At 44.9% G+C, this 14,202-nt stretch overlaps 1 protein-coding gene across 1 annotated transcript in view; it reads left to right on the top strand.

The window, feature by feature from the left end:
- Lonrf2 (LON peptidase N-terminal domain and ring finger 2) overlaps nt 1-9,184 on the top strand; it is a 30,970-nt gene extending 21,786 nt beyond the window's left edge. The window contains exons 10-12 of the mRNA XM_036167893.1: nt 1,790-1,952; nt 5,321-5,470; nt 8,532-9,184. Of these exons, the coding sequence (XP_036023786.1) occupies nt 1,790-1,952; nt 5,321-5,470; nt 8,532-8,726 (508 nt within the window). The 3' untranslated portion in view covers nt 8,727-9,184. The remainder of the gene's footprint in view (nt 1-1,789; nt 1,953-5,320; nt 5,471-8,531) is intronic.
- Nucleotides 9,185-14,202: the final 5,018 nt, after the last annotated feature.

Below are 14,202 nucleotides of genomic sequence, written 5' to 3'. Positions count from 1 at the left end.
GGAAGGACAATCCCCTAATAGCAGAGTCATCAGCCATAGTCATCAGAGAAACGGAACATGGAGATCAGTACAGATCCACTCACATATGAACTCCAGATCCACATATAATTGCATGAAAGAGAGAGACCACCAGTAAAAGCTGCCGATCAAAGTAGCAGGCAGTGGGCAGTCTAAATAGGACAACAAAAATCCCTTTCAATCTTTATATTACTATGTATATGTTTTTAACAGATTCCTGTTGTGAAAACTGTAAATCAGAAAAATGTAAAAATAATTAATAGAAAATATTAGAGATTATTTTCACAGGGGCAGGCAGAGATTTTTTAATATAAGATGCTGAGTAGCACATGAGGGCTTAGGAAATTAGCATCTGTTCCATTTGGGCTCATCAGAAGTCAATGAAAGCGGGGTAACAAAAGCTGCTGCAGTTATACCAAGAGAGCAAGAAAAAGAATGAACCAGATGAATGATCAACCGCGCTTCTCAAACACATCGGAGAGCAGAGGGCACACAAGTCCTTCTCGCAAAGGGCACCAAGGGAAACCAGAGAAACAGTAGCGCGGTGGAATCCAGCTAGTTTCTAAAAACACAGTGATGGCCCTTTGTGGAACAGCATGAGACTGCATTTGTTGGGAGCTGCAGGCAAGAGGAGTTGGCCCCACGAAACAGGCTCTTGTCCACAGAGGAGATAAGATGCTCCTGGATGGGATGGGCTCTGTCTATGAGGCAGACATGGAGAGCTGGCGTTCAGAGGTTGTTTACCAGTAGTTAGGAAAACACAGTGCATCTTCAGAGTGCTTCCGTGTGCATGCCACAGGCAGGAATGAGATGATTCTGTTGGATAACCAGGAAGGGAAAGATTGTATTAGACATGGAAGTGGTTTGTGACTTTAGAATCCATATCCGTCTTTAGTTTAGGAGGTCCATAGTGCAGTTGTTCACTGTAAGAACTTAGGAAACGGGCATCTTAGGATTCAAATCTTGACTTAAATAAGCCTCCATGTTCTGTGAGGCTTGGGCAGGTCCATATTCTGTACTGCTGTGTGTACCATCATGAGTATCACGGAAAGCTGGTGAGAGTTTTGGTAATTACACGGGAAGAGCTCTGGGGAAAGGGTCGCAGCGAGAACAGATGCAGCTAAGGATACCACCCATCCTGGGTGTCCCAGCATGTAAGAAGGAGGCAGGGGGACAGCAGTGTGGTGGACCAGAGAGGCCCCAGAGGGTAGGAGGTGTTAGTTCAGTGGCAGGATGTGCCCACTGATTATGGCCACCTGGAGGGTATCTGTGGCTTCTGCTGGGATCATACATGGAATGGCGAAGTGTAAAGGGGAGGCAGAGAGACATAGGCAGTGACTGTACACTGCCTGCCTCAGGATTTTGATCGGGACAATGCAATGAAAGTGGGGAGATGCTCTGTGGGCCGGGAGCAGAGTGTCTGAGCAACACCAAGTCTTGTGCTTACTGGAACCCCAACATGGCCTGGCCAAGAGGCTACAGCCCCACGTTCAAGATTTGGTCTCTTCCCATTCCTCAGGTCCCTCTAGAGCTCTACCTCATTTGATGCTGAGGCCTGAGGCCTCTGCCATCCCAGCCACCATCTCCAGTATGTATAGGTGGTACTCAACAGAAGGACGCATTATCCATGGGATGATAATCTTGCTGGCCTGATGGAGAGACACCCTTTGTTCGGTCTGGCTTTGCATCCCTTTTAGAAGCCAGACTTCAGGGGAAGCGAAGGCATCTGAATTTTAGACACGGTTGTCTCTTTCCCCACCTGCCCTTTCAGGATTTCAGAGTATGGCTGCATGCTGGAGATAAAGGATGTCAGAACCTTTCCCGATGGAAGCTCCGTTGTGGATGCAGTCGGGATCAGCCGCTTCAAAGTCCTGAACCACCGCCACAGAGACGGCTATAACACGGCCGACATTGAGTACCTGGAGGATGAGAAGGTGAGGACCGTTTTACCAGGGTCTCACCAGCATCACCCACCTTGTTTTCTTCTCCGTTGTGCTTACAGTGTTATTCCCTTCTTAAGCCAGCCCTCGAGTTGTTTACTCTACATGCGTTTTCACTTGAGTTAGAGCTGGTAGAGAAATCTCCTAAAGTAAACTGCCCTTAGGGAACATGGGCTTCGGCTCCCATGGTTGATATTCTAGCCTGGGGACCGGCACACTTTTCCCATGAAGGCCAGATCATTGTCAGTTGACATTCCGTCTCTGGTTTCTCCAAAGAGTCAGTTGGTGGTGCATTGAAAGTATTACAAAACCAACTTGTGCCTCTAAAGGAAATGTATAGGCATGTTTGCCTTGTCATTATTCCCTAAACAACGGGGTGTAGCTGCATGTAGCACTCATCTGTAGTCCTAGATTCTCTAGGCTGAGGAAGAAAGAGTGATTGACCCATGTGTGAGCCCAGCCTGGGCAACATAGCTTGACGCTCTCTCAAAAACAAAACAGTAGAATGTAACAACTGTTCTACTCGGTCAAGGAATCTATAGATGAGTAATCAAAATATGAGGGGGATGTATGTGTGGGGGCTTTATGCAAATGATACACCATTTTATATGGACTTAGGTATCTATGGGAGATATCCTGGCTCAGTTCCCTATAGACACGAATTGATGACTGTGCTTTAGACCCTGCAAGTCATGTGGTCTCTGTTGCAAATTACTAGTTCCTATTCTTAGGGTTAAAAGCAGCAGTAGACCATATGTAAATGACTTGCTAGACTGGCTTTCAATACAATGTTATGGTGGGAGTTGCTGGACAGATAGCTCAGTGGTTAAGAGTGCTGGCTTCTCTTCCAGAGGACCCAAGTTCGATTCCCAGCACAAACATGGTGGCTCACAACCTCCTGTATCTCAGGTTCTAAGAAATTGGATGACCTCTTCTAGCCTCCCCAGAAATGCACAGACATGCATGTAGGCAAAACATCCATACATATAAAATACAGAATTTGGGAAAAAATACTAAAAATATGGAGATGGCCAGCACTTGAGTCACAAACAGTGATTCCTGGTATGGTTCAGAATGAGGCATAAAATAAAACAGTAGTGCTTAAAAGTGCCTTCCAAAGCCAGCATAAAAATCTCTCAGCCTTTGAGAATCATTTTTATCTCACAGAAACATCAGTACCCATATTTTGACAAATAGGCCAGGTATTTTGAACAGGTATTCATAAAGATATGCAGAGATCTCCACACTGTCACATCAGTAGCTAAAAGTGGAAATAGTCTAGACACCCTTTGGGCAGATGGATAAGCTGTTCCAATTCATCATACAATGGAGATTTATCAGCAACAAAATACAACGAGCTGGTGCTCTAAGAGCATGGGTGAATCTCCAGACGGGCCAAGAGAGGGAGCCAAACGTGAGGATATTCACTATGCACAGACAGCAGGCAAAAGCCTTGTCTCTTGTACACTTCCAGGAACAGGACAAGCATGGCCTGGAGACAGAGGTCAGAATTACAGGGTGGTCTTTGTAGCTGACTGGGATAGGGGTTGGAGAGTCTTTCTGGGTGGTAGCAGTGTTCTCGGTCTAGTTTAGGGTGGTGGCCTGAGGGTCACACTGCCTTGTACAGTTGACAAAATTCCTTCAGCCTAACAAGGTCTGTGGAGAGGGTGCTTTTTGTATATAAGTTATGTTATAACAAAATTAATCATACTTAGTAGGAGGAAATACTTTGAATTATTCTCTCTCTCTCTCTCTCTCTCTCTCTCTCTCTCTCTCTCTCTCTCTCTCTCTCTGTCTCTCTCCCTTTTGTTTTTTGGTTTCTCTGTAGCTTTGGTGCCTGTTCTGGATCTCGCTCTGTAGCCCAGGCTGGCATCAAACTCACAGAGATCCGCCTGGCTCTGCCTCCCGAGTGCTGGGATTAAAGGCATGCGCCACCACCCCCCGGCTATTGTATCTTAAATTTTTGGTGGAAATCTAAAATGTGGATGTGAAAGTATGTGCCCTCTCACATCACACTAGAAGTAACACTGGAGACATAGACATGCGTTCATTTAAGTGGGTTCTGTCGGTCTCCTAACTGCCACGTCTGTGGCTAATGTCCATGAGAGCCTCAAAGATCAAAGGGACCTCAGGCAGCCCAACTCCAAGGCCTCTGGACCATGGGGCTGGCTGCAAAGACTGGTCCAGTGTGAAAGTTCTCAGGCTCATTCTACAGGATAACAACAGATTTGATGAAGCATTATTGGCATTGTTGTAGATGACACCTTATTTTTGATGGTATGCAGATTTATTTTAATACCAGCTTTAAATGCAGTTTATGAAGTCATTTTAAAGAAAATCCCTATTGCATAGGAATGTTGATCTGTGTAAGTCCAACCTATGAGGATCTTTCTGTTGGTTACAATGTCTGTGGGCTTCGTAGCTGCCAGAGTTTTCTATCTATAAAAGATGGTTTATCCACTTTCCAAGGCTGTGATCTTGACTGCCATGCACACATGAGAGCCAGCGAGGAAGCTAAGATACGCCCAAGCGCTAGTCCCGTACTCCTCCTGCTCTGCCAGGCCATCCTATGCAGGTGCACTCAATGATTGGCTGAACAGTACGGAGTCCCAGAAACCAGGCGTGGCACATGGCAGCGTGGCTGAGTGGTCGCTGATGTGGTGGTCCCAGTACTGCCCCAGCACAGGGCCTGGAGTGTGATTTGGTAACAGGAAAACCATTCGCAAGATACCAGACTCTGACTCCTTGTTGCGCTTCTGGGAAACTATCCAGAGAAAACAATACCTAACAAAAAAGTCTTTTGTTTATTTATTTTTTATTAGTGTGTGTGTGTGTGTGTGTGTGTGTGTGCGCGCGTGCGCGTGTGGAGGGCAGAGGACAACTTACAGCGGTCTGTACTTTCTACCATGAGGGTTCTGAGGAGCAAACTGAGGTGGTCCAGCTTGGTGTTGCACACTCTTACTCACTAAGCCATCTTGCTGGTTCCTCTGCATACATATTTATATCACTGGCATTTTAAAAATAAAATGTCAGGATGTTCAAATGTCAGGATATACACAATCATCTCTTATGTATATGGCTAAATAACTTACGATGTATCAAGTACATAATCTTTACCTGTGGAAAATTATTTATAATGTCGAATATGTGCTCTCATTAGAGTCTTAAGAGAAAAATCATGGTGCAATTGGTAGATCTCAGATATATTAAAAAGCACAACATTTCTATAATAAATATGTCATTTTGTGGAATTAGTGAAGGAGTAAATGTCACAAACCCACTTAGCTGTCAGAGGTCACCGGTGTGCGGAGACCTGGTGTCTGTGTGGATGACTAAAATGTCCACCTCTCTTCTCTGGCCAGGTGGAAGGTCCGGAGTATGAAGAACTCACCGCCCTCCACGAGTCGGTGTACCAGCAATCTGTTTCCTGGTTTGCCTCTCTTCAGGATCACATGAAAAAACAAATCCTCAGCCATTTTGGGTCGATGCCAGACAGGGAGCCTGAGCCACAGGTAGGCTTTCCTCCTTCCTCTTGTAATACTGCTGTTTCCAGCAGCAATGTAATGAGGCTCATCATTCTGATGGAAAATTCAGCAGCGCAGCACTGGACTCCACCATGATGACGAGCCAGCTCGTGCACCAGCTGCTCAAAGAAAACTTAACACAGCAGCCCTGTGCCTTGTGTCACAGAATGGGTGAATTAATGTTTTCTAGCTATGCATGAAGACCGCCTCAAACAAAAATCATTCCATTGGCTCGAACACATCATGTTTTGCACATACCGAGCAAGATGTTGACTGCCCTAAGAGAAAGCCCCACAGTCATCATTACTTTGGAATCCCTAGTTCTTTGTTGGCTGCCCAGTAGTTTCTGTTGCTGCTGGCCCTTCAGAAAATAAATGGGATAGTTTGGGGAGTATATCTAAGCACCAATGCCTCACCATTTAATGGCAGAGCTGCTCAGGTTTAGAATTGTTACAAAGTGTGTAGTTCCTTCCAACTGCACATAGGTGCGTGTGTGGATGGCAGACATTGTGTATGTAGGGGGAAGGACCAGCTTTCAACATGTTTAGTATAAAGTGAAATGCGTTTTGTCTTCCCCCATCCATTTCTGTCTTCTGGCTCTCGTGTGTGTGTGTGTGTGTGTGTGTGTGTGTGTGTGTGCGCGCGCGCGTGCACGCACGCACAGGCCCAGAAGAGTGCTTTTAATACAAGTTTCCTAAACAGTGGATTGCAACCCCTTCTGGGGCTCACATAACTAAATGTGAGGGTTAAGAAAAATTTGCCAACAGTAAAGGTTTCTGAGTGCACCATGATCAAACATGAATTCAAAATTGAGTGCATAGTGAATTTGAGGTGTTTGGGGCAGCAGCATTCGCTTGTGCTGGGCCAGGGTCTTCGCTGCAGCCTTGGTTCTGAGCACATGGTGTGTACTCTGCACTGCCCATGCTGCCACGCTGCATAGTACCAATGGATGCTGCCTGAATCTTGTTGACCCAAGAGTGGCCACAGGTCAATCTGATGTAGGTAATCCCTCAATGGAGATTCCCTGAGATGACTCCAGGCTGGGTCAGTGCAACAGGTGAAGCTAATTAGCACAGTTGCTAGCTTGATTTTCATTGGAAAAAGAAAAACAATAAATAAATATGGCTTGGGATTAGAACAGTATTTCCAGCATTTGCTGAAATGACCCTAAGCACACTGTATTTATATGAAGTTGGCATTCTCGACATTGATAGTTATTTAAATTCAGAATATCATTTGGTTCTGAAAAACATCGACAATGCTCTATGTCTTACAGTATTTCATTCTCAGCCAAGATTTATATTTTATGTGAAAAAATAAGCAATCACATATACCTAATTAGTGTTGAATTTACTTTACTCTTTAATAAATGGTACAATTATGTGTATATAAAAGAATCGTTTAAGAATAAATGTGTATATTAGTAGTAAATGTTCAATCTGTATTAGTAGATGCAAGGTACCTCTGTGCCTAGAGTTGTAAAAAATTCTTAATTTAAAAATGTCATGAGTGGGTAAAGCTTAGGAGGCGCTGCTTTAGATTCCGAAATCACCTCCAAGACCTTCCTGGCCACCCCTTCTTACCGCTCCCAGGAAAGTAGTTAGACTAATCAATTTAAACCAATCTCTGATTGATGGGTGGACTTGCTCCCACCACTGCTGTCACTAACGTGGTGGCGGCAGCAATATCGGTGTATTATCTTACCTTTGTATGGGTCAGCAGCCCTGCAGGTATGGACCAGGCTTGACATAGCAATGACGGTGCACATCGCCCTCTGGTGGTTATAAGAGAGACTGCTTCCGGCATTGTCGGCCTCTAGCTGCTGGCCTTCCTCAGCACTGCAAAGCCAGCCGGCCTCCAGTTCTAGCCCTTTCTCCTTTTTCCTTTCTCCATGTCACATCTCCCCCCAGACCACAGCCCCGGAAGGATCCATGTAGCTACATCAATGCCCTAGGATAATCTTCCCATTGTAATGACTTGGTCACATCTCCCAAGGTCCCCATTTCCACTTCAGTGACATTGTCACTGGCCTTAGGCATTAGACAGTGAGATCTTTGAAGACCGTTGTCCTGCCAGTGATGAGGATTTTAGTTAAGGGAGGACTTTTTATGTGAGGAGCTTCTCACTGAGCATGTTGTCTATTTCCCCCATCTTGTGGGATGCAGGAAGAGGAGAGTTTGAGTTCTGTAGTGTTTCCCCAGCTTCTGAAGGGCAGGCCAGATCTTCTTGGCAGAGGCTTGAGATGTGCCTTTGAGCTTTGGTTAATGGGTTATTCCTAATCCTCCAGTGAAATGACTCAACTCTAAAGGTAAAGCCACTGGGGTCCATTGTCCCTAGCTCGCAGGTGGTACCTCTTTACAGGGAATAGAGGAGAATCCAAACCTTGTCAGCAGAGAGGCATAGTCTTAAATGTCTTCATTCTAGAACCAGGAAGACCAGAAACCAGTTGAGCATCCATGCTTGCTTAGAGTTCAGTCCGGAATGCTCATTTGATTACATGCAATAAAGACTAACATCATATACACATGTACCTAAACAAAACTTAGATCCGTATGTATAAATTCACATTAGTTACCACTTAGAGTGATGTATGCATATGTGTGTTACACATGCTTTACCACATTGGCTTTAAGTTCAGCTTTCCCATGGCATTCAAACTTATCCAAACACTTTTGACCTTTATAACATTATGCATTAGCTAGCCCACTTACAGCTTACAAAGCAATACTACAACATTGGTATCTAGAGGTAACATTTGTGATCTTTCTTTCTGATGGGTGTACATTGTTATGTGGACACTTGGGAGAACACAGACAGATCGTTCATGGAGCTGCTCCGTGGAACAAGTTTCTCTCAACAAGTCCTTTCTTTTGTGTCCTTTCCTTGTACCTTTGGAACTCTGCATTTTAATGACCTAATGAATTGTGACCTATCCCTACAACAGAAGGTGCCATTCTTGCCCATATTTTCTGGTTAAACAAAAAAACTGAATTAGGGAACATCTGTGTGATAGGCATTAATTTTGTTTATCCCCTCATGTCTTTCACAGAGCAATTCTAGTGGCCCTGCCTGGTCCTGGTGGATCCTGGCTGTGTTGCCTTTGGAACGCAAGGCCCAGCTGGCCATTCTCGGCATGGCCTCCTTGAAAGAGCGGCTGCTTGCCATTCGACGGATATTAGTCATCATTACACGTAAGATGAATAGTCGCCAAGAGCTGGCTAACAACACAGAGAGAGAGAATTGATTTTCCTCTACAGTAAGGTTGCTGGAAACCCCTGTGTCTTTATGAGTTCCAGGCAGGGATAAATTCCCATCGTCTTCACTGCTCTTTGTAAAAATGCTTGTTGTCCATAAGGTGATAAATGGGACATTTGTCAAATACCAATTTTCTCACACATTAGAAGTATGCCTGTTGGACTCTGACACTGGTCAAGATTAACCCGAAGTTCCAGTGGAAGTTGGGAACCTCATGAGAAAATCTCTTTAAACCAGATGTTTCAAGAGTCCAGCTCACTACCAGCATGGGACGCACACATGGTTCACATGTGACTTCAGTGTCAAACGTGATTACATTCCTAGTCAGTGTCTTGACGTGATAGATGGAAAACGTGTGTGCCAGTGGCTAGGCAGCAAGTGAGAACCACGTTTTCAAGTGGAAACAGATCTATTAGAATACAAGCAAGCCAAAAAAAAAAAAAAAAATGAACTTGGGCTCTGTGTGTTGCTGTGAACCTGTTTGCAAAACTTAAGGAATTGAATCATTGTCCAGTCCTTACCTAAGAAGTCATAATTACTGGACGAAGCTGTGTTTGTGTTTCATGTCCTGCTATAATTCCAGGTGTTGTAAATTGCATGTTGTAATTAAATGAACGTGAAAATACAATATGTATCTTGCGCATAGAAAAGATTGAGAATAGCGGTTATTTTGAGACTATATATTTATAAACACTCCAAAAGAGTAATCACAAATGAGTTAAAACTGTATGTGCATTAGGAAGTCAAACATACAGCCCAACTTGTTTTTTAAGCAAAGTTTCATGTGTGTGTATTCAACTGGGAATTTTCCATCAGGTAATGTAGGTGTGATTCCCGACCTCCAGTGCATCTGGGGAATATGGGTGGGAATACCCAGACATTGCTGCTGTCCTGAACAGCTTGTCCACCTTAGTCTGTATGGTGAGCATCCTGACAGACAAGGCCCTGATGAGCAAACCCCAGTGACGAGTTCTGCTTTTTTTCCTTCAAGGTGTGGGGTTTTAGTTTAGAAGTACATTTGTTGATACAAAATGTTAATGGTTTATCAATCCATCAAGCATTTTATTAGGAAGGTCTGATGATCACAATGATAATGTATTCTATTGTTCTTTCCAGTCACTGAAACTCATCTTCACCATAGGACTTAGAATACAACACTCATCTTATTTACTGTGAATCTTCAATGTCATCTTGAAAGAGGCTTTTTAAAAGCCCTTTGGGCAAGCAATTTCATGCATTAATGATTCAGCTCTCTTTGGCATTTATGACATCAGCTGGTCACATAAAACAAAACTGCAACCCCTGTGGTAGAAATCCTTTACTAGAATTTACTCGTGAAAATTGAGTTTGACTTATTCTCTTGCTTTATTTGGAAAAAAAATAGGAAGTTGTTACTATTGTTACTATTTCTCTCCGCAAGTGTCCAGCCAATGTCATGGTAGCGTCTCCAGTGTCTGTGCTTAGTTAGTGTTTGGAAGGCTCTACTCTCGCCCCTGACTTGTTTCGTGTTATAACTGCTTGAGTTCTTGGCCTCAGAGCCATTATGTTGTTCGTCCTGATTCTGTCTGCCTCTCTAGAGTCTTCTCATCCCCAGTGTTCTTGTTGAAAAGCCCATGCCACATTGATGCACAGAAGAAAGACCCAAGTGTTCCGGGTTTCAATACCAAAGGGAATGTGGTCTGATTGCCCCACCCACTCTGGGCTCCGCATCACACCTCCACCCACTTCGCAGTAGTAGACCAGGACTCCCTGAAGGATTTGGGAGAGGCGGGGACCTGACACGACCTGCTTGTCACAATAGTTCAGTGGCACAAAATAATGAAGTTAGAGTGCCACCATGGTGCTCCACCAAGCTGGGGACATTCTCTCTGAATTGTACTTGGGTCTTGATTTATAAATGAGTGGATTATAGATGCCATTGAGAGAAAAGTGTATTGTTCCAGGTTCTCTACAAATGAGAGGCCCATTGCCTAGGGTCGTGTAGGAAGCACTCAAGCCAGGCTAGGAGTGGAGGTGGTACTTGGCTTCTGTTATGTGAGCTTCAGTTTTAACAATGACAAAGTGTAATAGCATCAGGCAATAGAAGCGCCCTCCACTAGATGTGCAAAGTCCTATTTCCAGAATTACAGACAACTCCAGAATTTGCTCTTATTCCTGGGACAAACTTGAGCAAGCTCTGTTGCCTGAGCCAACTCGGAATTTAGAGTTCTTTTCTCTGTGGTTCAGACTGGGTTGCAGCAGCACACACTTTGCCCAGTGGCTTCTCTCTGAGTTGCTGACATAATATCTGTGGACAAAAAGTGTCCACTCCAGATAGGCCAAGTGCACAGCACACAGTGGTCCTCGGCTCTCCCCACTCACTTCTTGCCTAAAACCCCCTGATTCCTGGTGGTTATGCTCACGAACAAATGATATGAAAGGCCTAGTGTGATTTGGAAGTTGGATCGCTGAGGTAAATTATGAGGCCAGCTTCATCTGGCCAAAAGCTGCTCATCCTGATTTCAAGGCCAGGGACTCGTGCTGAGTTCCTACAAAAGTGAAGGAAAGTTAAAGGACTTGGAACCTGTCGTGTCCCACAAAATCCAAAAAGACTTTTTGCTTCTCTTTGCTGTAGGCCGAAGCAAGCTCCAGTAGTTTTTCATTCTCTCTGGTGAGGAAGGAATCCCTTCAGCCATCAGATTGTCCCCTCCCTAGTGAGTAGTCTTGCCTTCCACCCGGATGCTTTTCCATCGGCTCCTCTTGGCATTCTGTGCATCGTTCTAAGTGGAGTCATTTTCAGAGCCCTCTGTAGTGGGAGCGTATGGACAGACCAGCTAGCTGCACACTGCAGTTGCAGGGCAGCCAGGCCCCATTGCAGTACCTGGGAAAGAAGACGCCGTTTTAGTGGACCGTGCGCTGCATTCCAGGTGTGCCAGTGGCTTTCCCGAGAAAAGACAAACAGTGATGACTTTCTCTGTGTGGTTATTTGAATGAGAAACGCACCCCCCATCCCCCCCATAGACACTAGCATTTGAACACGTGATCCCCACTTGGTGCCACTATCAGGCCAATGTTAGGGAGCCTTGCTGGAGGAGGCTTGTCTCTGGGGGTGGACTCTGAGACTGTACAGCTTTGCCCCACTTCTGGTGTGCTCTCCCTGCTTCACATTTGTAACTGAAGACGTGAGCTCTCCGCTTCCTGCTCTGGCCACCTGTTGCCATGACTCCCTCACCATATGGACTCACCCCCCCTGGAACCAGAAGCCCAAAGGAACCCTTTCTTCTGTCAGTTGCCTTGGTCATAGTGTTTATCAGAACAACGGGAAAGGAAATAACGCACCCTCACAACTGGAATATGAACTAAAGCTGGATGAAGATTGAGTACTGTGAACTGTTTTGAAAACCTTGGGACTTTATAATTTTTTTTTTTTTTGAGACAGAGTTTCTCTGTGTAGCTTTGCGCCTTTCCTGGAACTCACTTTGGAAACCAGGCTGGCCTTGAACTCACAGAGATCCACCTGGCTCTGCCTCCCGAGTGCTGGGATTAAAGGTGTGTGCCACCACTGCCCGGCTTGCCTTGGGACTTTAGACAATAGGATCTTAGGGTTTGAAGCTATAGGAAAGCTAGCTATCACGGTGTTTTCTTAACTATTCCCAGATCTCCACCCTCACCCATTTAGTCGGTTGGACGTGAGTGTTATGGGGACTGTTGGACACAATTGGAAGTTGCTGTTTTGTCTCCTATAATGAATGGGGAGGGCCCTTACTTTCTTTGGGTGGTGTTCGGTCTGTTTGGACTTCTGCAGATTCCTCGCTTTTACTCTCCTATGGCAAAAGAAAACACTCCTAAATATTGAGAAGAAAACCACCAGATGTGAGAGACCCGAGATCAGTGCATACCAACTTCTGCCTATAAAGACCCACGGTTCTTTCAGGGAAGTCAGGAAACATGGATTGTTTTACCTTCTGGATAAAAATACATGTGTCTCAAAGAGTAAGTCTTGCCCTCACAAGTTCACTGACACAGCGTCACAGAAACAGGGCATCTATCTTCTTCCAAACTTGGCCCCACGGTCAACCAGGTAGAGTCAGACATGGAACCTGTGACTTGAGTCCTCCACTTTAAAAATGACCTGTTTGCTCCAGGGACCTACTGACTCGTTGATTTAGAGCTTTGTGGTATTAAATGTCTCTAGTGTCTACCAAGCATGGTACAGGATGCTGTGCTGGATAGTCTTATGTCAACTTGATGTAAGCTAGAGCTGTAAGAAGGGAGGGAAGCTCCTTTGAGAAAATGTTCCCATAAGGTCCAGTTGTGGAGTATTTTCTTAATGAGTGATCACTGGGGGAGGGCCCAGCCCATTGTGGGTGGTGCCATCCCTGGGCTGTGGTCCTGGGTGATATAAGGAAGCAGGCTGAGCAGCTGCCCTGACTTCCTTTGCTGATGAACTGTGCTACTGAAGTGTAAACCAGATACACCCTTTCCTCCCCATCTTGCTTTTCATCATGCTGTTTCGTCACCCAAACTAAGATGCCTTGTTGCTTTTTCCTCCTGTTTACTCAAGGGTATTAGTAGGGAATACTGTGTTGGAAAATCTCATAGACCCCCCCCCCATTAAGGTTGATTATTCTTCCTTGTGGACTGCCTGTAGGGAGAAAACAGTCTGGTGCAAAGGAGAGAGGATGATTGGCAGGTTGATGTAAAAGGGGGAAGGGCGTCCATGTCTGCCTGCAGCAAAGGCAGACACCTACCCAGAAATAGAGAATTCCTCATTCTGTGAGCTTTCATATGTGCTTTAAGTAAGAACAGGAAAGTCACTCCGACTTGGGACTGACCCTGTAATTGTAGCTGAGAAGACGTGGGCTTGAGTCCACTGAAAGATCTATCGCCATGCCCAGATGTCTGTCTCTTAACTGCTAGTTCAGGACCAGAGTGATTTACAGGTAAAGCTGTTAATGCCCTTTCATTCCCCACAAGAAACATCCTTGATTCATTTCTAGCTCAGAATGCTCTACAGCATTTGAGGGAATCTGTAGTCTGAAACTGACTCATTCCTTTCTGTGCCTGCAAGCTAGTTTTCTGTGGAAAAACTCCAGGGGAAAAGTTTCAAAGGCTTTCAGTCCCCATGGCCCTCCTCTTGGAGAGGTTTTGATGAAATGGTTTTTTAATATTCTTGGATTCTATTTTGTTTAGTCTTTGTCAGGCCCCAGAGTCAGGAGAATATGGCGTTTGCAGCTAGGTATCTTGAATCTTTGCTTTTGTCAAGTTGAGTTGGGGTCTCCATTGTTTACAGCATTGTTTTGACTTTAGTAGTGTTCTACTGTGTACAGGCTGTCCCCAGACCACCTTACCTCTCATACAGCTAGTACCCCGACACACTATTTCCCACTGAGCTTTGGAGAAAGTGGTTAATAGGTAGGTTGGAAAGCTGCATATTCACAACTCATCCATTTCTACTATGAAATGTTAGCACTGATTTTGTGCTT

Source organism: Onychomys torridus, chromosome 18 (assembly GCF_903995425.1).
Source record: "Onychomys torridus chromosome 18, mOncTor1.1, whole genome shotgun sequence".
Taxonomy (NCBI): domain Eukaryota; kingdom Metazoa; phylum Chordata; class Mammalia; order Rodentia; family Cricetidae; genus Onychomys; species Onychomys torridus.
This window is presented reverse-complemented; position numbering and strand designations above follow the sequence as displayed.